General features: G+C 41.7%; 2 protein-coding genes across 5 annotated transcripts in view; both read right to left on the bottom strand.

Moving 5' to 3' along the window:
• Positions 1 to 490: 490 nt before the first annotated feature.
• plekha2 (pleckstrin homology domain containing A2) lies at positions 491 to 8,769 on the bottom strand. The gene is made up of 12 exons (XM_068605216.1): positions 8,600 to 8,769; positions 6,211 to 6,371; positions 6,027 to 6,083; positions 5,427 to 5,475; positions 5,225 to 5,322; positions 4,096 to 4,227; positions 3,783 to 3,872; positions 3,604 to 3,672; positions 3,439 to 3,509; positions 3,101 to 3,164; positions 2,239 to 2,316; positions 491 to 2,112 (listed from the first exon to the last, which is right to left on the bottom strand). The coding sequence occupies exons 2-12, from the start codon at positions 6,349 to 6,351 to the stop codon at positions 1,669 to 1,671; spliced, it is 1,293 nt and encodes a 430-aa protein (XP_068461317.1). The 5' UTR covers positions 6,352 to 6,371; positions 8,600 to 8,769; the 3' UTR covers positions 491 to 1,668.
• A 4,729-nt stretch (positions 8,770 to 13,498) lies between these two features.
• The window catches only part of LOC137805304 (transforming acidic coiled-coil-containing protein 1-like), a 19,192-nt gene continuing 8,774 nt past the window's right edge, over positions 13,499 to 23,916 (bottom strand). For 2 of the 4 annotated variants that reach the window (XM_068605155.1, XM_068605153.1), the window contains exons 3-13: positions 21,032 to 21,464; positions 19,349 to 19,394; positions 19,162 to 19,243; positions 18,277 to 18,323; positions 17,035 to 17,166; positions 16,845 to 16,921; positions 16,650 to 16,693; positions 16,164 to 16,324; positions 15,692 to 15,798; positions 15,477 to 15,597; positions 13,499 to 15,333 (exon numbers count right to left, since the gene is read on the bottom strand). In XM_068605155.1, coding sequence (XP_068461256.1) covers positions 15,268 to 15,333; positions 15,477 to 15,597; positions 15,692 to 15,798; positions 16,164 to 16,324; positions 16,650 to 16,693; positions 16,845 to 16,921; positions 17,035 to 17,166; positions 18,277 to 18,323; positions 19,162 to 19,243; positions 19,349 to 19,394; positions 21,032 to 21,464 — 1,316 coding nt within the window. In that variant the 3' untranslated portion in view covers positions 13,499 to 15,267. Of the gene's footprint in view, positions 15,334 to 15,476; positions 15,598 to 15,691; positions 15,799 to 16,163; positions 16,325 to 16,649; positions 16,694 to 16,844; positions 16,922 to 17,034; positions 17,170 to 18,276; positions 18,324 to 19,161; positions 19,244 to 19,348; positions 19,395 to 21,031; positions 21,465 to 23,916 lie in introns of all 4 variants that reach the window. The other 2 variants (XM_068605154.1, XM_068605152.1) reach the window with 1 other exon arrangement.

Genomic DNA, 23,916 nt, shown 5'->3' with positions numbered 1-23,916 from the left:
TTGCTCTCGTCTGTCCTGCAGCCACACAGCTGCACTGGGAGGGGAAGTGGACCGAGGTCAGGACCGAGTTCTAGGCGTTTTACCGAATGGACCTTTGCACTGGACGTGTGAAACACTTCACTTGACACAGCCGCTGGCCACTAGATTGGCATGTGTGTGGCGTGCATGCATGTGTTAAGGGTGGCTGTATTAAAGGTCAAATAAATTGGCCCTGATGTGCCTGGCAGTTGGGACATTTTTTCCCTTTGGGAGAGAAAACAAAGTAAGCAAAGAAAACTTTAGACATCTTATTGCAAGCCCTCCTATCTAAAACTAATTTAGAAAATTTCCAGTTAATTGGCGTTGGTGCAAAATGTGGATTGACACTAGAATGCAGAAAATGAGAAAAGTCAAAGTGAAATAAATGTTTAACTTTTGAGTTGATCAAAAACAACTCAAACAAGACAAATAAAGCATCTTTTAATGTACAAGAAAGGAAATTAACTCTCTATGTAGGCAGACGAGTGCACACAGCTTTAGAAAACGGAAACAGTCGTGAACATGGTACCACATCAATGAAGTCTTGAGGTGAACCTGAGGAGGGCTGAGACTACTGGTGTAACAATACAAAGTATATCTGAGGCATCATCTGAGTGGAAGCTGTAATATCTGCCGTGAAAGAAAAAAAACACAAATTGCAATGAGAAAAGCAAAGTGCAGAATTACAGTTAAATTACCAGAAGTAGTGGCACATTTTCCCACATAATGCTGGAATAAGAAAATCACATTTACAAAGCTGTCAACGAGCTGATCAACTGTACTTTGATGTCGGCAGTACATTCTACAACAAGTACCATCTAAAACACTGCTGTCCCATTACGGTACCGTGTTAAAAGCTACGAGAGGAGTCACAGTTTACTGAAAGTTGATCTTCTTTGAAGTATTAAAAGCTTATGTATAAAACATAGTGCGAACATATAGAAGTTGCTGCTGACAACAGAAGAGCCATCATTTAGTTGTACCTTTTGTATGAGACCGATACTGATACTTTCCAACAGACACCTGATTAGATGTTAGAAAACAAATGATTGTTAATTATTAATGAGGAAAAGTTGATGTCATATAACATGCGTTTCGGGAAGAAAGATGAAAAAACACTGCAGGCCTTCGAAATGAACTAAAAGGACAGCATTTTTTCAATGCCTTTTGTGAAGATGAGCTTGAATATTAAAAAAAGAACACGGACACTAATGTGTTTAAATGCCTTAAACTGTTTTTGGTGAATACTTCTATCAGGGGTGGAAACACATTGAGTTACATCTCCGAGGGGAGCCAAGTGCAATAGACTGAAAGCATGTGCCATAATTTGTTAGTCTGTAAGAACAGATAACAACAACATTATTCAAGTTTTCAGAGGAAGTTGCACAAAAAACACTCCATCGTACTTCTTCAGAGTCCTGTGAACAACAAACACTGCGCCTCTTGGTCCCCTTCCAGCTGGGTGTGTACTTCGTCTGCAATACAGCTACAAGACCAGCAGGAGGCCCCCATCGCACATCATGGCGTTGAGGCAGATGTTTCACAGTGTCACTTCATGAGCAGGGAATACTATTATTACCAGTCACATTCATTTTAAAGCAGGTACCAACTGTAAAGTCCACACAGAAGTCTGGACAGACTTCCCTGAACTTAGACGTCCGTGGTGCGGATGCCATCTTCGTCCATGCTGAAGGGAAAGCTGTGAGGCTGAGGCTGCGAGCGGTGCCTCCGACGCCCGCTGGCCACATCTCCAGACGCCTTGAGGAGCCCCAGTCCGCTGGCTGAAGCTGCTGGATTGGCATAGGGGCAAGGTGCTGAAGCGGTGAGGGAGTTGGAGGAGGAGGAGGTGGAGGAAGAGGTGGAGGAGGAGGAGAGCGAAGGCAAGGTGGGCACAGTGCTGAAAGCGCTGTCTTCATTCTCTGTATCCAGGATGGAAGGCTCACACGGCGGGACAGGCGTCCAGGGCTGCCAGCCCGGTGCCACAGAGCAGGACTTGACCAGTGGAGGTCGGCGCTCATCGCTCTGTTGAACTTGAGGCGCAGAGGAGGCGTTGTGACTTCGATAGAGAGAAGACGCACGTCTAAATGAAAAACCCTGCAATGAGAGAGACAGTTACATGGTCAGTGTTCATCATATCCTCCTGGAGTTTTCACTTCTCCTCCAAGAATGTACCGTGAGAAAGGATTGAAGATTTGTGTTCTGAGGAGAGACACCAGTTACCTTAGGGGGACCTCTAAAGTCCTGGATCTTCAACTCAATGTCCCTGATCCAGCCATGCATCTCCTCTGGAGAGTATGTCTGTAGTAAACATTACCAGAAGATAAAGTTTTGCAGAACTGCATTTTTTGCACTTATTTTTACGCACGTTATTATAATATTTATATTTTTCTTACTGTCATTAAAAAACAACAAAATGATACTAATCACTGCAACCAAAGAAATCTTTGAAGTTACGAGAAAAAGGGTCCCGTTTACATAAATAAAAACACATTTCACAGATTATTAAATAATGAAAATAATCATCTGTCGTTGGGTTTAACATGTGTTTCACCACTTTGACATATCAATGACCTATCAATAACCATTAAGATGATTTTACACTTTGCTGTCTGCACTTCCACTTTCAACATGTTCTCGGAGTAATGTTATAATAATTATGCAGGTTTTTGTTTACTAAATGTTTGTCATGGTTCTCCTTTTTTCATTTTTGCGCAGACAAAAATAAAAGCGCTCATGCTTGCAGCCTCTCTCTCTCTTCACCACTTCCAATCTGTTTCGACCCCGCTGTCTCAGTCAGCTGTTCTCCCAGGAGGCGGCGACAAGATGTTATTATTTTGATGGTAACAGATGGCTTTGCCCATTTTACAAAAACAAACTTTTCATGTTCCTAAAAAAAGAACCTGTGCCACACATCAGCAGCAGAGCATTTAGAGAAAATGACAACAGATACACCTGCAAATACAGACCCTCTGTGCTCTGACTGACATTAATATCTAATCATGCATTCACCCACACCCCAACATAATTTAAAACCTGTGAGGAACTAAGCCTCTGATGCGTAGGTGTAACAGTAGGACCCTACCTGAATGTAGAAGGTTCGGGAGCTGGTGATGATCTCAAACAGGTTGTCCCTCAGCAGGAGATCTCTGTCACAGACAGTGGAAGACGGCAGTGTTAAATAAAACAGTGGCTCTGGGGAACGATAGCTAGTATTTATCAGTGTGCAAGAGTCAGGGGTTGAGGATAAACATCTCTGGATATCTGAATCTAAAACTACTGACTATGTTAGCCTATTGTTTGTTTTTATACTATACCTATCTTTTCAAAGTGCAATATTTCTCTAATGGAATATTTACTGGAGAGATAACCAGGGAGAAAGTCAAATGGTGAGTTTGACTGAGTGATTGACATTTGACTCACCCTGACTTGACAAGACATTCGTGGACCTTCTGAATGTCCCTCAGTGGGACAGCTCGCAGAGGCTCCTTATCCTGGGACACGCGTAAGCACAATTCAGACATGGACAGACAAAGACCTCAGTCATCAACATGTGAGAAAGAAAACACACAAATGTTGGCTACTCACCACCTCAGACTTGTAGTAACTGACTGCATTGTCATTCAGGGTGAAAAACCTCCTCTTCCAGCTCTTCCTCTGAAACACACACACACACACACACACACACACACACACACACACACACACATTACAGTTTCCACATTTCTCTATTTAAACCCAGATTTTATAAGTGGCTGTGTACTCACCACATTTCCTTGTTTGACACAGTAACCACACCTCAGCACTCCTGGCCTGTTGCCCTTCCTCTCCCTGCCTTCGGACTCTTCACTCTCATTCTGAAACATTTCATCACCACCATCTTTAATATCCTACAACGATCATGGTCAATGTAACCAAAATCTTCTAAATACCTCACATTACACACACACACACATTGGTTTTGGAGGCTGAGAGCCAGGACAGACAAAAACAATGATCCATAATTCTGGCTTCTAGCATCATCAGTGTCCTTTGCTATTGTCATAGTAACCACAATGGTTGACGCTTCCTCTTCATTACCTGGATGGGAGTGTGCACCACCACGCCACCGATGATCTCAGTCTTGTAGGCGTGCTGTCTCCTCCCTCCCTGAGTGTCGCTGATTACTGTGCTCACATCGGACCTCGGAGCGGCAGGGCCGGACTTGGGAACCTGTCAGCAGCCGGTAGGATATCACCAACTAGCATCGCATGAACAAGCAGAGCTCAATGGGTAACGCTTGCTACTAATGACAGGGGTCAGCGGTTTCATTCCCACTTGGAGTCTCCGTGCTGCAACAGTGCAATTTTAATATGTTCTACATGGAAATATGCTACGCAGTATGTGTCTGTTTGACTTGTCATTCTTTATCGGGCACTTATTTCAATTGTATTACTGTAAAATAAATAAATGTAGTCCAATATGAATTCAATACGTTAATTTAAGATGAACAAGAGCCACAATCAAAACTTCAAGTGCATTTGTTTAGCAATGTATAAACTGGAAGTGCTATTTATAAACACTGGAGAAGCAAAAATAATAATATATAAATGTCATGTGAAGTGGCTTCATTTGAATCAATCAATATGTGTGAATAAAGATGTGAAATTTAGTCAATAGTTTACTTTCATTACTGCATTTGAAAGTATTATCATAGGTTTCATTGAGGCCGTGGAAGCTGAGAAAAGGCGACAAAGAGGCCCTCCTATCGAAGGGGAAGTGAAAGAGAGAGTGAGCGACAGTGCTTCCTGTGCCAGTGTGCAGGTGAGAGAAAAAGAGAAACACTCTTCTCTGTCATCTGGATGTCGCTAGTAAACGAGGCCCTGTCCACCTCGCAGGACATTATATGCATTGCATGTTCACACACACACACAAAGGCATTTTGACACCTCCACCACAGTGACGTGTGTGTGTGTGTGCGTGTGTCTTATTGCTTATAATTGTGCACATTCACAATTTCCTCATTCAACAAGTGTGTGAGAGGGTATCAGTTGGTAGAGCGACAGCATTTTAGCCCACTCGGGCTAAACTGGTTTCAGTCATGTCAGCGCTTCCTGCGCTCGGGCGGAAACAAATATCTGCTAGTTTAACCTTTTTTTTAACCACACATTAGACAAACACGTCTGGTTCTTGTGTCATGTATGTGTGCAGGTGTGCTTGTTGCACTCACAGTGATCTTGCTGGCCTTATTGAGAGCAGCCACCCAGTCCCTCATGTCAGTCACATCGTTGGCTTGGAGGAAGTACCTCCGTGAAACTGCATTGATGACTACACAGATAGACATCGATTTGGCGAAGAACCACAACAACTGCAATATATCATTTTATCATATGTGAAAAGAAAATGACTCAGCGCTTTTCTGAGAAACTCACCAAAGCAGAACTCTGTCTTTGGCTTTTGCTTCGCTGTAGCTTCACTCACCTGAGAAGAGAAGACGAGACAAAGGGAAAGGAGAAAAGACAGGATTAAAGAAAGGAGTGGAGACCAAATGAGAGGTGACAACAGAAAAGGAAAGAAGACCAAATGAGAGATGAGGAGACAAAGAGGGAGAAGAGGACGCAAAGGCCAAGGAGAGGGAAGACAGAAGGAAAGGATAGGACATAAGACAAAAGGAGAGAAGGGGGGAGGTGAGGAAAGGAATAGAGAGGAGACAAAAAAGAGAAGTGAAGAGGAGATACATATATTTGCTGTTTCTTTGACTGTCCAGGAAGGAGCTGTCAGCACTACAGTCAGTGCAGCCAGATGTCATTATCTCTGCTTAGCTCAGCGAGCACTCTGACATCTGGAAAACTTCAAAGTTCTTTGCTTCTTCTACATGTGACCGTTCACGACGGATGCCTCCTATCTGGTGTATCTGTGCACCCCATTTACTTGTTTCTATTTGGTGGTATGGTGTACGTCCACACTGCTCATACGTCTCCTCTACTGTAATTTAAGTTCACTGCTACCCACAGCAAAGTGAAATGGTTTACCTTAGAGATGTAGGTTAGTCTCAGGCTGCCAACAAAGCTAGTTCCACTGGGCAAGTTCTGCATGCAAACACAAACACACAGACCCGTCATTGGCTCAGAGTCCAAGGTTACACTGATCCTATTGGTCAATTTTACTTCCTCTTGCCGTTTGTGCAAGTGTGTCATGCATATATGTGTGGAGCACCTGAGGGTTGTCCATGTACCACAGCAGAACATTTTCCTGCGTGTCCAGGATAAAGTATCGCCTCTGGAAGCGGCAGCTGTTCTCCTTCTCTTCGACGTCCAGGAAGCCGCATACGCGGTTCAACCGGTCCACATACGGCATGCTGCTGCTATCACATGTCACTGGGACACACAGACAGACACACTCTGGTCAGATGGACAGTGAGAGGCAAAAATGTAAAGGGAGCAAGAGGAGGAGATGGATGCATCAGTCAGAAAGAAAGAGACAAACAGATGTGGAGGATAAACCCAACTTTAATTTACTGTTCAAACACACACACACGCACACACACACAGGAAGAAAGAGACCCACTCGCACTCAGCAGTTTTTCATGTGACGTGATTGAGGCTGAACAGCAAACCCTGAAGCCTGAGGCTGAGCTGAGGCCTCCACCACAGCCAAAAATTACAGACTGCACTCAAGAACTGCACACACGCACATTTCCACTGGCCAGGGAAGAGAGAGGAGAGGGGGAAAAAAGGAGGGAGGATTGGTGAGATGCATTCATGAAGATGATGCCATGCATGTGAATCACTGAGTTGTTGACTTATTTCTCAACAAACTAAAGACTCATTCAGCTCCGTCACTCAGGTATGCTGATGGTATTTCAATAATGTTTGGCTTCCAGGAGAACTTTGTCGATATCTGTACATGGAAGTACTTTTTTGGGGTGGGTGGATTTGCCAGAGAACTTTTGGCATAATGAGAGCTCTATTTTATAATTGCGTCCTCCTCAAGTTCCTGAGGGAACCTTCGGTCCATCGGCTCTTTTGCATCTCTGCAGACAATCATACATATTCCACATTGTGCTATCAATTCATTTATTGAAAATACTTGACCGAATGTTGTCACAAAGGTCATTATGATGGCTAACTAGAGCACATCTGTGACTAAGTTGAAGAACAAAAAGTAAAACGTAAGTGACAGTCACATAAACTAGATATACAGCGGACTGAATGGCTGTGCCCTGCCAATACTTTTACAGGAAGAATTCCCATGAGTATTTCCGTAAATAATTCACACAAATGGCCCAACAAAGCACAGGCAAATATAGACAATAAGAAATAACAGACTCGTAGGCTGCACCTTCACTGGCCTGGTGGAACTTCTGTGACACTATTGTCAAGGTTTCGTCAGAAAAATGCTTCATTTTGAAACTGCCTTGAAAAATTAGTGGGTTGTGTTTATGATGAGTCAGTCGTGCAACCTTTATGTATTTTGCCTCTGAAATAGGTCAGGCATACAAACCGTTCAGCAACCTTTTGCAGAACCGCTTGGTGTAATGGAAAAGAGAACATTATGCTGCAGAGGGCACACAGACTTTAGACAGTCTAGCACAGTCACATATTAAATGTAAAGTACTTCGGCATTGAAATGTAACAGTATAGCCCACATACAAGTCAAGGAATGTAAATATAGTTTGCATATGAGGGCAGAACACAGTGTGCAGATTGCAGCAGTGATATCAGCGTCATTGTCTTCGACCACATCCAAGGCAGTGAAGTGAAACCCACCTCCACTTCTTTTACACATATGCTTTATTTGTGGATAAGTGGAACAGTTTGTCTTTAAACTGATGTCACTCATACTCTCACTATTTTGCTAGGTACTTCTATGAAGTTCAAAATAATGGGCAAAATAAATGCAGAAAAGAAGAAGATATATTGACTTTGAGTCAAGACTCGCAAAAACTCAGTCCTGCATTCCCTGAATGCAACTCTGATTTTGTTACCATGTTGCTAATTTGAATGAGTCTGAGGCGCAACCCTTACCCCAACAGCAACACGTAACTACGTGTAAAAAGTGAAACATTTCCCACATTTGTGATGGAGTGAACATATAAAGTAGCTTAAAAAAAAAAAAAAATGCATAAAACATAACATAAAAACTGTCTATACCATTGTGTTTAGCTGAACAAAACAAGCTATGTGAAGTTGTGACAAGCAGATGTTTTAACATGGATGAATACATTTCTTCCTCCACTGCTCTTTAAAAATATTCGCATAATTATCGACCACAGTGCAGATATGAGATTCACTGAACGATCAGTTGGAAAAACCATCACGTATAACGTGATTACGAGCACGCAATGTGAAGTGTGGATGCGATCACGCAGAGCTACTCAGCGGCACCTGACGGGCGTCACATTAGTTGAGCTCAGATGACCTGCATTGACTCACCGGATCCAACGGACCTCACGGCCTGCCACACCTACACTACGGCACCCTCCACACGTATACACACACGCACACATGCGCGCGCGCCAGCACACAAACCCAAACGCGGGCACACGCGCGCACACAGACAAGGACACACACGCAGTCACAACGTGCTACTGTCGGCTACTTACCCGCTGTGGAGTCAGTTTGCGCCACAGCCAGCGCCCCGCGCGGCTCACCAGCACACACAGACCCGCGTCTGGCCAATAACGAGCATGTTAGACAAAGTTGTAATAACTTTTCCAAACAGCGTGCATTCTAAAAGCCGGCCCGGTGTGCATCAGGTTCTCACACTCTCATCTGTTTGTTTGTGGAATCGGATTACAGAAGAGTTGTCTTTTTTTTTTTCCGGGTTGGACGTTTCGTTATTAGAATAAACCAGCCCCGGATGTGATCTATGCGTCCTGTGGTCCTCCTCCTCCTCTACTGTGCTGCTGAACTGTCATACGACGAGGAACTAACAGCTCGACACACCTCTGCTCCTTTTCACTTTAACATCTGCGGTGCAGTAAAGGCCGATTCCTTATCTTTGTTTTGTCAGTTTATGCTCTTTTTAGAGGCTTATATTGAAAATACATAAAACGTGCGCAGTTTCTTTCTTCCTGCAACGGCATGCGATAGGTTATCTCTTCTACTGTCAGGTGGCAACTGGAGAACTGGGTCAAACACAGACACACACACGCACACGCAGGTGAATACTGTGGTGCCTATAAATGAGCAGCTATAAAAGAAGGGAGTGTAAACCTGGATAAACAGGTACACAGTGAAGAATAGTGCCTTTCATGCCATGGGAGGTGAGTGTGACAGGTGCAAGATGATGTGCCAATAGCAGTTGGTGAAAAACACATTTACATGTACTACAGCAAGAGGACAACCAAAACTTAATGCTGCACCAATATTAGGGCCAGAGCAGGACTTTAGAAATCTCCCCTCACATGTTTCAAATCTTGACTAAAGCTACTAAACCAAACTGTGTAACATTGTCTGAGCAGTTTTTAAGAATCACAAACATTCCCTGTTCACTGTTCTTTTATAGTTACTGTGGGTTTTATAATGTTTTTCTAAAGCCGCCTCAACATCACCACAAGTTTTTGGTGAGGAAAGACTAAATCCTTTTGATTTCTTTGTAGTTAAAAACAACAATCAATTTAAAGGATATATGATTTAAAAAACAACAATAAAACCACCATGTAATCTGTAATTGTTGTAATATGATTTAACCTCCAATTGGAGAGAGATAAATTAAGGTGTTACAGGTGCAGATTGGTTCTTTTCAGTGAGGTGCTGCTTGGCTTAACTATTCTCATTATTCTCAAACTAACTTTAGGAATGCATTTCATTTTTCCATCTTATCTTATTTCTGTGTAAATCTTAATCTGCAAAAGCAGCAACTTCAACATCTGACAAAAGTGTAAGAATTGCTTGAATATAGTACTTCAGTGTTGCTTCACAGTGTTTTCCACCTCAACTCAAAGGGTGACTACAGTTTAAGTCCTGTGATGAAACTCCTGAGAGACCTTAAAAGAGCTCAGGGGATAAACTGACATGACCTCCTGGTTTCAACAACAGGCCGAGTCAATACGCTGTGTTGTTTAGAGTTTCCACACATTTACATGTTTAAGAAAGTGCGCAAATGACAATTACTATATCTGCATTTACTGGAGTAATTCTGTATTATTCTAGTGCATGTATTTTCTCTCTCTTTTGGTTAATTTGTGTCCTCTTGTTAAGAGGAAGTGGTTGCACGTCATATGACCTGCATGAGAAGGGAGACCTACCTCACTGACTTCACATCCTGTGGCGACTGCACAGGATTCAAGTTGCACAGTTAAAGAAGGAAGTCCTGATGTTTCCACAGACACTCGCGTGTTTCTGCAGAATATCACAGACTATTTTATCTCCACAGGTCGTATGCTTTCACATTAGAGACACATAAACACCACATACATACACACACTGTACATGCACCACAATAAGGGTGTGATTGTATCTTTATTCAAATGATCTTGCATTCACAAAACTTTGCTAAAAAAAAAGAGTAAAATACATTGTTACAAAATTATTCACGACACAGTTGAATAATGTGGTTCAATGGCGTCAAGTGCGCTGCACACCAGTTACCCACTGAGGCGCGCCAGCACGTAATGATACCACACCGGGCAGCTATCACAAAAAACACAGCTGCACTTTACTTTGGGTACACTTATTCACCACAAACACTCTCAAGTTTACAGGTTAGCGTTTACAGCTTTGGATCATCTTCAAGTGAACACTCTACATAGGATACCATCGATGATGAGATAATAAAAACATAACACACTCAAAGGTGCTGACGCTTGTATTTATGTGACAGACCGTCTTCACTGCACCAACACAGTCATCAGAAACACACCTTTCTTTGTTTAAAACCATGTGAAACTCTCTCTCACTCAAATCCATTGGATTAAACTTGCATTGAAGATCTCTGAGTGGCACAGTGACAAAGAGTAGAAGGTAGATGGATGAACAACCTAGCAAACGACTGGAAGGACTGACGAATGAATCACAGCTGACTGGTGGCTGCACGCAGCAGCAGGGCCGTGATGAGCAGGACGGGGCTGGAGGCCAGAGCCCCTGCGCGGTTGCGGTGGTGATCCCTGTGGCTGTGGCTCCGGTGGGGCCCGTTACAGTCGTCGCCAAAACAGCATTCCATCTTGGCTCCAGAGCCGACGCCATGAGCCTTGTCGCAGAAAGCCTTGTAGGAGCACGACTTCATCACGGTGTCTGGAAAGAGAACGAGACAGCGAAGACTGACCCCTTGTGTACATTTGGTAGGACGCTGTGAACCCGGTGAACTTATCACACACACACACACACACACACACACACACACACACACACATACAATTGGCATCCAGAAGTTTGTGGCTGTTCTAAGCTGCTGGGACGACATCCAGTAACCTCAAATGATGAGAGGCTGTCTTTTTGGGTGAGGGTTATCGCTGTGCACCAGTGGCGGGCCGTCAGGGCCTTCTAAACCTTCTCTGAAGGTCTAAATAGAGTCACAGGATTATAGTTATTTTATCATTTAAAAAAAAAAGTTTATTTATTTATTTTTATATTTAAAAGTTATAACTATTTTATAATGTAATTGTTTTTCACAAAGACACTACGTGTATTATAATTATTTTTGCATATTAGCTTATTCTCTCATTGCACAGCTGGCTTCATCTGTTCCTCTGCTCCTTCAGGCCCTTGTGTGGCTTCTTGGGACCTGTTTACCAGCATTTTTTTATCCAATCACATTTCACCTGTCTTCCTCTATGTAAGAGTAGCCTGGTTAAAATACATGAAAAGGCCTTCACAAGACCTTAGACATGTGATTGGTCACAGGGCCCGCGTGACTGTTGACATGCGCTGTGATTGGTCAGTGAAGCTACCATCTCAAACCTAGAAGCTAGAATATCAGGATTTACTGTTTTATACATTTACAGATGTATTTAATCACAAACAAGCGGGGGGTGGAGGTACGCTGACTCCGAAGGGGAGCGGCTCCGCGGAGTCTGCTCAAGGCACTCATTGAAGGCCTAGGTTTAAAACCACGGGCCGCCACTGGTGTGCACTATTATAAGCTTTACTGACATCTTTAACCTGCTACTACACACATGCCTGAGGCTTTTACAATACTTTATTCCCCCAATTAATACTTGCCTTGCATGTTTTCTTGGGTTTGTGTTTGTGTGTTTGTTTACTCACTGGGTCCTGTGATAGTGGAGCAGGCGTCAGCATACTGAGGGCAGGAGGTGGAGCCTTGCCGGTTGCAGTCGTCCTCATTGGACGCCACGCATGTGTGACATTTGAGGGCGTGGCCTTTGCAGACAGAACAGGCGAGAACATCTGACTTGAGACTAAGCATGTACGTTTACAGACGGGTGAAAGCAAGCAGACACACAACCATATGTTCTTATTAATAGTCAATTGACATTAGTATGCGTTGCAAGCAAACCCCACACCGTTGGTGGAGGCTGTCAATCTCCTCGTCAAATGGCAGAGACACCTTCGCTCACAAGGAAAGCTGCTGTATGTCACAACAACCTGTTGTATTGCACTACTGGATAGATTTTTTCCACTATGCCGCGGCAAGAACATCGAGCCAGGTTTAAATCTGTGTGGAATGGTATAAAAAAAGCTACGAATTGTGCAGACCTCAACCAATATCTGCATTTCCTGTCACAATGCTTCTGTAACTTCTCAGCAATTAGTCTGCCAGGTGCCAGCTATTAACTAAATCTATCCCCAGTGCTGAAACCCCCAAATCCAGTGTTGGTATCAGTGCTGTAGAAACTTACTGTAGCATGCCAGAGAGATGAGCAGCAGGGCCAGAGTCGTCCTCATATCAGCTGGCCGATGGTCACTGTATCTTCTAGAGTCAGGAGAAAGAGTGGATGAGCTGAGAGGCGTCTCTGATTGAGGGTACACGAGGGGTTAAGTGGAGGTGGAGGAGGAGGGGGTTTAGGCACAGGAAGGTGTCTAAGGGTATTAAAGTCTTATCTCTGTAATCTCCTTCTATGCTGCACAGCCAGCAGGCCGTTGTAATGGACTTATCTGGGAAAGCTTTGACAGGGAGACAGTTACAGTTTAGGAAGGATTTCAAGTTTATTTATTTGAGTATTGATTCTACAACATAGTTTTTATAACTACTGACAGTTTTCAAATGGTCATAGTACGGAATAGTACAGAATGAAGCATCACAAAAAAAAAGCACAAGGTCTCTTGTGTCATTGCCTCAGCTGGGGTGTGAAAGAGTGTTAGTTTGTGTGAGTGTGTGTCAGAGATGTAAACACAGTTTTATTACCAGTGCTCAGGCTAAAGATGAGGCCATGACACACATACTGATATCTTTCTCTCTCTCTCTCACACACACACACACACACACACACACACACACACACACACACACAGTGAGAATTCATACAATTCTGCTTTTAGTCTGTTGTGTAGGCAATAACTAAAAAAATGCAGAAACACAAGTAAAGGAAAACATTAACAACTTATAGTAGAACAAATTATATTTATTTATATTCAAGCAAATATACACACACTCACGTTGTTAGTCCTCAAGGTGTCAACACAAGTGTGACATCCTCTTTTCTAATTTACAAACAATAATGAAGTGGGCTAAAGTGACAAAAGAATATTTTGTAAAGCACAGACAAACAAGCTGAGTAACGAGAGGCAATGTCAAATTAGAATGACATAATATATAATCTGTGATACGCATTAGTGGAATTGTGTCATAAATCTACGAGACAGTAACAAGTCTGGGTATCAGACTTTTCGATAGTGACTGACTTCATAGGAACTGAGTGTTCATTTGTTTAGTTTCAGTTTCTTTGACACAAATATTGCCTGATTGAAGTTATGGATTTGCATATTTCATACTTGTAGTAGTAAATAGTGGTTTGTGTTGAGCATTCAATAAAAAGTTATTTTCTCTCAGATGAACCAAGCTAAATTACAGTCTCCTACGTAATAATTAAACAATTAGTTTGACTGTTGTGTTTAGAAAATAATCTGCATTTAGAGAAATACAAAGCCACGAAAATAATCATGCAAAGAAACAGATGTATCTGCTGAATAGTGAGTGCAGTGCTGTAAATACAGACATGAGGTCACATTTACCTCACAAATAAGAGACAGATAAAAAAAATGTACAAAGCTCTTAACACTTAGTTTCCTTCTTTGTTGGAGGTAAATGTGATTAGTGGACACTCACTCTGTGACACAGTGATAATTTAAGAAGAAAATAATTGTTGACATATTGCAGTGCTCGCTTTCCATATAATAATTCAAATATTAAAATAGCTTCAACCAAAATATAGTCACTATGCTTTAATGTTTTTCATTTGTTCAGGATACTTGACAAATTATAGTGGTGATGGAGTCAATTTATCTTTCCCCTCTTTTCTCTTCAACATAATTTTTCTGTCTTCACTGACTTCAGACATGACAATGCCACAAAGTTTATAGAATTACAGTGAAGGCTATGATTGTCCAGCTATTATACTTATGACCGATAAAAGCAGCTATTTATATTGTCCAGAATCCAGGTAAAGCAAATGCTTTGAATTATTTGAAGCTTTAGTTTTAATGACATGTGTTCTGAACTCAGTCTGGTTTCAATGTCTCTTCTGAACAAACCAAGGCCTCTGGGCTCTACTGAATTTCCTCAAATAATCCTTAATCCTTTCCTACAGTTTTTGTGCAGCCTGACTTTGACCCTGACCTCATTCTGGCCCACACAATAGCTCTGAGCTTTGCTCTTTCAGAGTAAAATCCTTGTTTACTTTATAGAAAAATACATCTCATGGATTGTTGCTTTAATACCAAACAATCCTTGTCAAAGCGAGCATGCCTAAATGTAACTCCTAAACAACCCCCGCCTGCATGATGTCATCCCAGGAGTTGCTGGAAATGTAGCTGTTAAGCTATTGGGAATGTAAGTTGAGTCACAGGAAGTTTGTTGCTCACGGACATGATGGGCAAAAGCACAAGAGGTCCAGATAGCCTCATAATGGGCAAAAATGCAAACAAAACTTGACCACATACACATAACAGAGTCCCAACTAGAACAATTATGTAGAGAACCTTCTTGATTCAGATTACAAGTAGTGCAATTGTAGTATACATGGAGTTACTTTAGACATCTGTATATAAGCAGTCTCTGTGTGCAGGGCTGGCAGACGGCTGGGAGCATGCACAGGGCGTTGCTGCTGCGCAGGACGGAAGGGACCGAGTGGCCGATCACAGGGAGAGTCTCTCACTCTGTCCCCATTTTGGCAATCAGCTCATCACAGATCTTAGTGAGTTCCTCCATCTCTTGATTCTATAACAACACAACAAAGGATGAATATGCATTTCTTCATGCTACGCTGTACAAATAAGGCAAATATTTTTGTAATGTGCATTTATTTTAGAAGTAAAAGTTTCCTGTAGAATTAGCATGCAGGAGACGAGGATGCCCGTTACCTTCTGCTGCAGGGCTTGTTCCAGAGACTCGTTCTTCATCTGTTCCTTCCTCAAGCTGGCGGCCATCGCCATATTCTCTGAGCTCGCCTTTGCACGCACCTGAGCAATATCCTCGTTGGCCCTGAGAGATGCGTGGAATGAGGGAAATATACATGATCTCAAACATGGAAAAGTTTTGATTTGTTATAACGGATCCCCTGTTAATCTCTACATACTTGTCTAGTTTCTCCTCGGCATGGAGTTTAAGTGTCTGGTATCTCTGCTCCTCCTGCTTGACTCTGGCCAGATACTCCTGAGCACACTTCTTCAGCACCTCCTCATTCTGTACGAGGAAAAAAAACAAATTACTATTACTACTTATTATTACTGCTCTAAACCAGCTGTGGTTCAACTGGGGGTCAAGATTTTGGGGTTAGCTATTTTAATCAAGGGGTTTATTTCTGCAGCAGTTGTTGAGTAAGATAATATTTTGACTGAGTTCAGGGCCAGGTTTATAGTTTAAGCTCTTGTTGCTCTCACCTCCAGGCGACCACTGCCCCAATCCGAGGGAAACCTTACCCTTATTCTGACTTTAATCCTCTTACATCCCTCCAATTTGCGCTACCATCAGCTGATCGCCTCAGCACTTTAAACGAACACTTTCCTTGAGCAGTTATCTGGACATCATCTTGTCCAATGACCACTTACTTTCTTAAAGCCCTCCAGGGTGTTCTTCATCGTTTCATAACGCCGAAACACGTCAGAGAGAGAGCGTTCAACAGAGTTCAGGTCTGCCAAAGCGGATTCCTTCTCCGTTGTCACAGCGTGCAAAGCCTTCTGGGAGCTCTGGTTGTTGCGCTGCTCGTCCTCTGAGAAGAGCAAAGACGAAATGATTGCAGAGTGCTCAATAATTTAGTCGTGGTATTACGTCTGGTAACAGCATAAAACATTGCAGTCAAACAAAGTTAAATATGTTGAACAAATAGCTGCTTTCTCCCTCCAAATACAAGATAATGTGGATTAAAGTTACTGCACATAATTTATTAAAACAGGACACTCACGTTACATGATGACACAAATTACACTGTGCCACTAAACTCATTAGCACAACCAGTAAAAAAAAGAGTTACATGAAAAATAGAAGTCTGACCACACAATATTAAAAAGATTGTAGTTTCTAACATTTCTACTCACCGATCATCTGAGCGATTGTCTTCTCATATTCTGCAACAATCTTCCTGTAATAAGACAAAACACATGATGATCCTCACTTAACCGAATGACAGACTTGGAGACGGAACGTTTCGATTTATGAAAATCTCACGTGACCACCCTTAAAGTCCATCAGTGATGTCTAAGTAAAAGACACGAAGCAACAGATTGTCTCACCTCATCTCGCTGACTTCTTGTCTGCTGTCCTCGTACCTTTTCTTCCAATCGCTGGCTACGGCCTCTTTGGTGATGATCTGAAACGAGACGCCTACTGTGAGCGGAGCTGTGCAGTCAAAGGAAACGCTGATGCGATACATTTAGGCGAAAACAAACACACTGTTGTCATATTTAATGTTGGATGAGTTACCTCCTCTCTTATGAGGGTGAGAACAGCCTGTTTTTCTGCCTCACTGATGCAGATGGAATCCAGGACCTGACTTCCTGTTTTCTGCATTTCACTTCCCTCTGGCTTGTTCTTCAATTTGCATGGGTCTTCAAACTGCTGATGGCAGAAGAAAACCGGTTTAATTGTACATCCGATGAAGGAATTTAAAATCATGACCAAAGACCATATATAATTCATTATTACTGTCATAACCCTATGCCTTTAAACTCAAATAAATTCCTCTTTTTATCCAGTTTTTGGGTTGAATCTTGTCTTCAAATGTTTTTTTTTCATAAGTATAAAAAATAGCAGCCACTGCACGTTTTTAGCTCTAGTTTTTAGCACCAATTAGAGAGAATATATTATTAATTGAGAGAACCAAACAGAAGGGAACATGTATGTCTGGAATGAACTGCAAATGATAACTATTTTTTTTTTAAATTCCCTCAAACCTTTTACATTTTCCTTTTTCACCCCGTATTCCTCTTGCCTTTCAAATCAGTGTTCCTACACATTTCAATCCTTTCTTTGTCTTCTCGCTGTCTCTCTCCTCTATCATTATGGGCTTCTCTGGATTATGACATATTCTAATGTCCTGAATGATAATCTAAATCCATCTGTCACTTGAGTACATGAACGTGGTGGCGGACACTAAGTACCTCCTGCCGGCCGTCATATCAGCAGCTGATCATACTGCAGCTTGAGATAATTCTGCTGGTGTGTCCAAACATAAAACGACACTATTTATATTTCAGTCACAACACACTCTACCTGCACAATCTTTAATTGTAAATATCACAAAATTAAAATCTTAAAACATTACAAGGAGCTGAACACAATGTTACCAATACAGTAAGAGTAATTAAAATGTAATGCTGGGACACATCTCAACCTGTCAATGCTGTTTTTATCTGCAACTGATGGAGACAGTTTAGTTTAACTAAATAACTGTCTCTCATTTAAACAACTGTAAGTATAGCCGTATATTCCCCTGAATCACAGAAAACAAAAATAGCACTCGGGGAGCATGGAGTTATCGAGGAAAATAGTGCTTCATCTCCACCTCGTGGTCACTGCTGGCATCACATTGCTTCTGTTGCTCATGACAAAAGTTACAGGCACGAGATTAAACCACTATGGAAAACAAACAAACAGCTGTATATGAGCCTGACGCAGCACATATATGGGAAAGGACATGAATGATTTATTGTAGTATTTATTTACCACTGAGCAGCAGTTTGAGTCCTCAGGTTGTGATGTCACGTGGCAGTCTTGAATGGGAAGAAAGTGAAACTCATGTTAATAAGATTTGAGGCTCAGAGATGCTGTGGCCTATAATGTAATATAGTTCATCATCATGGTCAACACGTGGCAGTACATGAGAAGTATTACAACATTTCTCTGATTGTATTTCTCATTATAAATATTACTCTATAATCATGTGCTCATGGGCTGCTGATTAATGATGTATGCTCTGCAAAAAGTATTCTCATGACTTGTAATATGCAATATTATCTTTTCAATATGTAGTTATACGTTTTAATTAAGAGTTACGTTAAAATGAACTTACACCGCTCCCTAGCAGTTTGTTTTCACTTCAGTTATGACTCACAATGAGTGTCAAGACACTGCGTTTACTCATACAAATATCTGTCTTTAGACAAAGCTGGAAAAATACTAATGCTCACAGTAAAAAATAACAAATATTATAGCTTGGAAAAAATAAAAACTCAAGCTACTGCACGTGATGCCGTTATGCAACATCTGTAACAGTGCAATCCGCTAAGATCAGACAACAAAGCTGAGTCACATGCTGCCTGAAGGCCGCTGTGTGATCATACAATCTGACTGTGATTGATCAAAACACAACAACAGAGCACACAAACCTAACTGTCACTCTGAACAACTTGACTGCCATGTTGCTCGTTGAAAATGAAGGTTGTGTGTCTGTAACAGTTCGGCAAAGATGACCATCCCACTGTCCGGTATTGAAAGAGTAAAGTTAAGGAAGGCTGTCTAAACGTCGAGACCCGAACTGTTAACTGAGCTATTCACTACTGTTTCAGTGGCACAACATTAAAATCAATCTTTATTGATCCTGTTACTCACCGCTTTGGTCCTTGTCTGGTTTAACACTGGCACTGCTCGCCAACTTCTCCTCGTCTGTGGCGTGGTATCCGTGATGGTCATCCTTTAACAGACGCAAATGTAATCAGCCACGCTGACTGCATGAAGCTTCTCGAGATAAAACTATGACACAAGTCCCATGAGCAGTCGGTACATTATGAGTTCCTACCTGTCCGCTGACGTCCTTTTGCATCGGCTTCACTTTACAGGAGTTCCTGTGAATGAAAGTCAAAAGCAACATCAGTGTCAACACTAACTTGATCATAAATCTGCATGTGTGTACATGTGGGCAGGTGTGCTGATGGGAAGAGAAAGCAGGAGAGACAGACAGCCTGACAGCCAAACCTCATTGCTCTGCTCCGTGTGCGCTGAGTTTGCATGCTGTGCCTGAAGTGCTGAATCACGCAGCACAAGAAGCAGATTAATGAAAGAGATTGTTGCCAAATTTAAATAAGAGCGAGAGCAGTTGTTCAGAGCCCCGGAGGGAATTACAGAGTTTCCACGAGTATTCTCTCTCTCCTCTACTCTCGCTACTCTTACTTTTCACCTCCAGTTTGTGATTGAAGGGCAATGTAGATTAGATGAGCCTGGACCGGGACTTGTTTCAAGAACAAGGACTGAGGTGACAAACACACACACGTCTGCACACACAGTTATACAGTACTTACAACAGAACACAGAGGAAATGGACTTGCTCAGCAGTCCTGATGCCACACAGTGAGAAGGAAAACAGAATGACAGGTTTGAAGGAAAGAGAGGGGAGGACGGGACATGAATTACGTTAAAGACAAGGGGTGTGCAGGATTATTATAGTTAAGATAATAAAAAAAACAAGACAAAAAGTAGACAGGTGACAGTTTTGTTTAAACTGGTTTGTCTAAAACTCTTAAAACCAACGTATCGATTTAATAAGAACTTTAATCTAAAAATCCAATATTTCCTGCTTGTCCTTTAATATGTAATATTGCCAGAAGATAATACAAGTATTTAGAACACAAGTTGATTATTCTTTTGTTGAATTGTCATCTGCAAAAAATTGTGAACAAACTTCTGGCTCAGAATGAATATCCAAAATCTTTGGTTGCAAATCAAGAAAGCCATCACATATAAGTGACGGCAGGCAAACCCTCCAACAAATTACAATTGTCAAAACAATAAACTGCCTAGAGAAATGTACCTTTTTCTAAAAGCTGTGATATGGACCATGTGTAATGTACTATAGTGAATGCACAGTATATATGATCCTCTTGGTGCACAGACAAATTACCAACCGAGCAAGAGTTCTTCTCGTGACAAAAACTGTGGTCAGATGATTCTTCTTTAAAAGGAAACTGAACAGAAAACGCCACAAGGGGGCATTGTTTGACACTTAAACCTCTCTTTACCATTCAAAGAAAATGTTCTGTCAACAAGCAAAACATAGTTGTTAGAAATAGTTTAAGCTGTAAACATTGAAAAAACTTCCCTCAATCTGCCCGAAAATAATGCAGGCAAACCAAAAACAAATCAACCTGGAAACTGAGCAAAAAATGTAAGTGAAAAAAATGAATAAAAGATAACTGAAAGTAATACAAATATTTTAAACTATAATAACGCTCGTAAGGAATGAATGGATGAACAGAAGAAAACAACATCTGAAGATACACAACAGGCAGACACTGTTGTTGGTAATGGGAACAGTTCGATCCCTTCAGGTTACTTGTGAACAATAGCGAGCATTCATTAATGTCGCCTGCAGCCATAAATGAGAAAGCGCTGTTTGTTCAGCTTGAAAATCTGTGAGTCATATTATTTTAGTTTCAGCCACTGACTGACTGCTGAAGAGGCCTTTGTGTATTTTTGTTTTACTCACGTGATAATTGTGCCGTTGGTCTCACCGGCAAGTTTTGTGTTTTGTGTGTTGGAGTTGATGTTGCCATTAAGCAAGTCGGAATCCACACAAATGTCATGACTGGAGATCGAGTGTGAGTCTGGGCTGGAGTCAGACGTCACCGGAGCCTGGTCATCCACCTCGGAAGGATCTGGCTTGTTTAGCGGGGAAAGGAAGGACAATGTTGGGGGCCGGAGCGCTTGAGGTTGGGGCAGAGGAATGGCTGGCGAGAGGCCCCCTCCAGGACTGGGATTGCTGCTGAAGGTCAGGTTGAGGTTCTGGTCCAAACTAAAGCTTCGGTCGTTAGCTGAGGATCCGGTGAAGTTATTAAGGGAATTAACCTCTCGGGATGAAACTGGGCCGACATCCTGGTTGCAGTGGTTGTCCAGAAAGTGGTTTGTAACATCAGGAAGAACTATGAAAACACAAGAGAAGTTAGAAGGTAACTAAGTTTATCGAGAACAGAAGGTCAAAACATGAAATGAGACAACAGACATATAAAAGAGACCCAAGAAAACTAATAAAAGTAATAAAAAAAAACATAAAGAAGGTATCTTAAATCTTTTTTTTTTTTTTTTAAAGATGCTCACATATCTCATATCATGGGAGATAAAAAAAAAAGAAGTCTGAAGCAAAGAATAACCAACAAAGTCTGATCAGAACCTTTGAGACCTGCTGGTGACAAAGGACTGCATCGAGACTTATTGCATTGTTTTTTAGAATTGATTTTAAGATTTTATAGATCACTTTTAAGGCCCGCCTGGGTCTGGCCCCAAGTAACATTATTATTATTTCATTATTTGTTTGTTTTCTATTACATTTGCTCTTTTTGGTTATTTGTTTGGTTTTGTTGTATTTATTGCCTTTGTGGTATTGTCCTTATTTTTACCAGGCCGTATTAACGACAATGCTTTGCTTCTCTGTAGAGCACTTTGTAAACTCTGGTTTTAAAGGTGATATAAATATAAATTAAAATCTAGTCTGGCGCCTCACGCTAAAAGTGATCACAAGAATCTTGAATCGAATTGTAAATATGTCTGTATAGAAATCAACATTAGTGTCACATACAAGTCTTTAGAGAACCCGGTCAATAGTTTATCAGAGGAATTGTGAACATCTTATAAACAATCCATTGCTTGGCTCAGGCCGGTGAAGAAGGAGTTACAATAGTCGAGACGGGCGGAAAACACAAAGGGATGGATTTTTCAGTTTGAAACATCCAGAACTAACAAAACACTTCTCTATAATGACACCTAGGTTTCGAATGAAAATAGCTGCCTGCTCTGGCCGTAAATGGCACTAAGATGACGGTAAAAAGTAAAGTAAAACAGTTGAGGGCCGGAGAGCAATAACGGTAAGCTGAAGCTCACTATGAAACTCTGTAAAGCTAAGGGGAGCTGCAGAATCAGGTGTTCATTTTCTGTAGGGTCATCACTACGAGTCACCACATTTCCATTGCTTTCACGTTGTCACTTGTTAAAACAGAAATATTGATTATATTGGTTAAAGACAATGCATTATTGAATATTATTTGCATAGCAATCATCATGGGAGATGCCTATGAAACTACTTATTATCTGTCCAAGGGTAAGTTTATAGCAAGCAAACAGAATAGGACCCAGGACCGACACACCACGCTACTGAGCTTCAGAGGGGGACAACTGAGAGGGTCTTGTCAGAAAGTTAGAAGAAAAACCACAGCAGGTCAGACCCAGTGACAAGCAGATCTCAGTCCTTACGTCAACATCTCTGTCCCAGAGCAGTAAAACATCTCCATCCTGTGGCTGCTTAATGATTGTCTCTGTCATTCAGGGATTTAAACTTGAATAGGCTTCGCCAGCTCCTGTTAGAACGCTTGAAATGGCTCCTCTCAGAGAAGTTCACATCCTGTGTCCTCACACATCCCTTGAACGGCTAGCTAACGAGCACAGCAGCAGATCGGTCTCTGAGTCACCCTGCTGCTGAAACACAGGACTCCCTGTTACTGAAAAACACTCACACTCACACTGCAAAGCTCAAACAGAATAATACAACGAAAGTGATACTCCTATATTCTTTTGTAATTCTTTTCAACTTGCTCAGAACATGAATGAAGTCATTGTGGTTTCACCTTGGGCAAGTAACGGCTTCTCACATCTTTGTCACGACTGAACACTGGTGTGTTATTACATCATACATTTAATTAATGCAAGTTTATGTCAGCGTCTACGCAGCATCTGGGTAATTTTAGACACACACATACACACACGCACACACGCACATCCTTTGGAGAAAGAGAACAGATGTAGAGGAACCACACCCAGTCATGCGGAGTACACACCACCACAGGCCCTAGCAACAACAACAACATCAGGCTTTTTTTAAACATGACGGTTTAAAAAATCTACGAAAGAGGAAACCCAGAGAGAGAAGGAAGTGAGAGAGAAACAGACGCAATGCAGCTCCACAAACAGCTGTCTCAAGTTTCAGTTACGTCCTGGATCAAAGTACATACAGTTTGATAGCAGCCTGTGGCTGTTATCATGAACAGTGAGGGATTCCCCTGAGACGTTGTGGTCTAATTACAGTCAACCAGAATATTGGTTACTCCACACAGTCAATCTTTTATTCATAAAACGGACACAGAGTTTGTACCGAGCATGTGACTGGTTTAGCATTAAAAAGAGACTGTTATCATTTGCAAACTAGATTCCATAATAAACACATTAATCTCTCTCCTATCAGATTATCTGACACAGTTTCCCACCTGCTGTGGTTAAAACATGTCTGATTCCAACCAACTGAGCCATACAAAACACGCAGAGCGATTTTGTCCTGATACATGTACAGTAGCTGTCAAATATAGTCACTTTAATGAAACGGAGAAG

The sequence above is a fragment of the Clinocottus analis genome, unplaced genomic scaffold (genome assembly GCF_023055335.1).
Source record: "Clinocottus analis isolate CAN_PGR_092001 unplaced genomic scaffold, fCliAna1.0.p SCAF_7, whole genome shotgun sequence".
In the NCBI taxonomy this organism is placed as follows: Eukaryota; Metazoa; Chordata; class Actinopteri; order Perciformes; family Cottidae; genus Clinocottus; species Clinocottus analis.
Note: the sequence above shows the minus strand (reverse complement) of the source record. Positions and strands in the feature narration are given on the sequence as shown.

What these genes read in the sequence shown, in the direction of transcription:
- plekha2 (XM_068605216.1), bottom strand. Translation starts at nt 6,351, where the DNA reads ATGCCGTATGTGGACCGGTTGAACCGCGTATGCGGCTTCCTGGACGTC. An exon ending in GACTAACCTACATCTCTAAG is followed by an intron (nt 5,476 to 6,026) that starts GTAAACCATTTC and finishes TTCTCTTCTCAG; the next exon opens with GTGAGTGAAGCTACAGCGAA. An exon ending in CCCGAACCTTCTACATTCAG is followed by an intron (nt 2,317 to 3,100) that starts GTAGGGTCCTAC and finishes TGTTTACTACAG; the next exon opens with ACATACTCTCCAGAGGAGAT.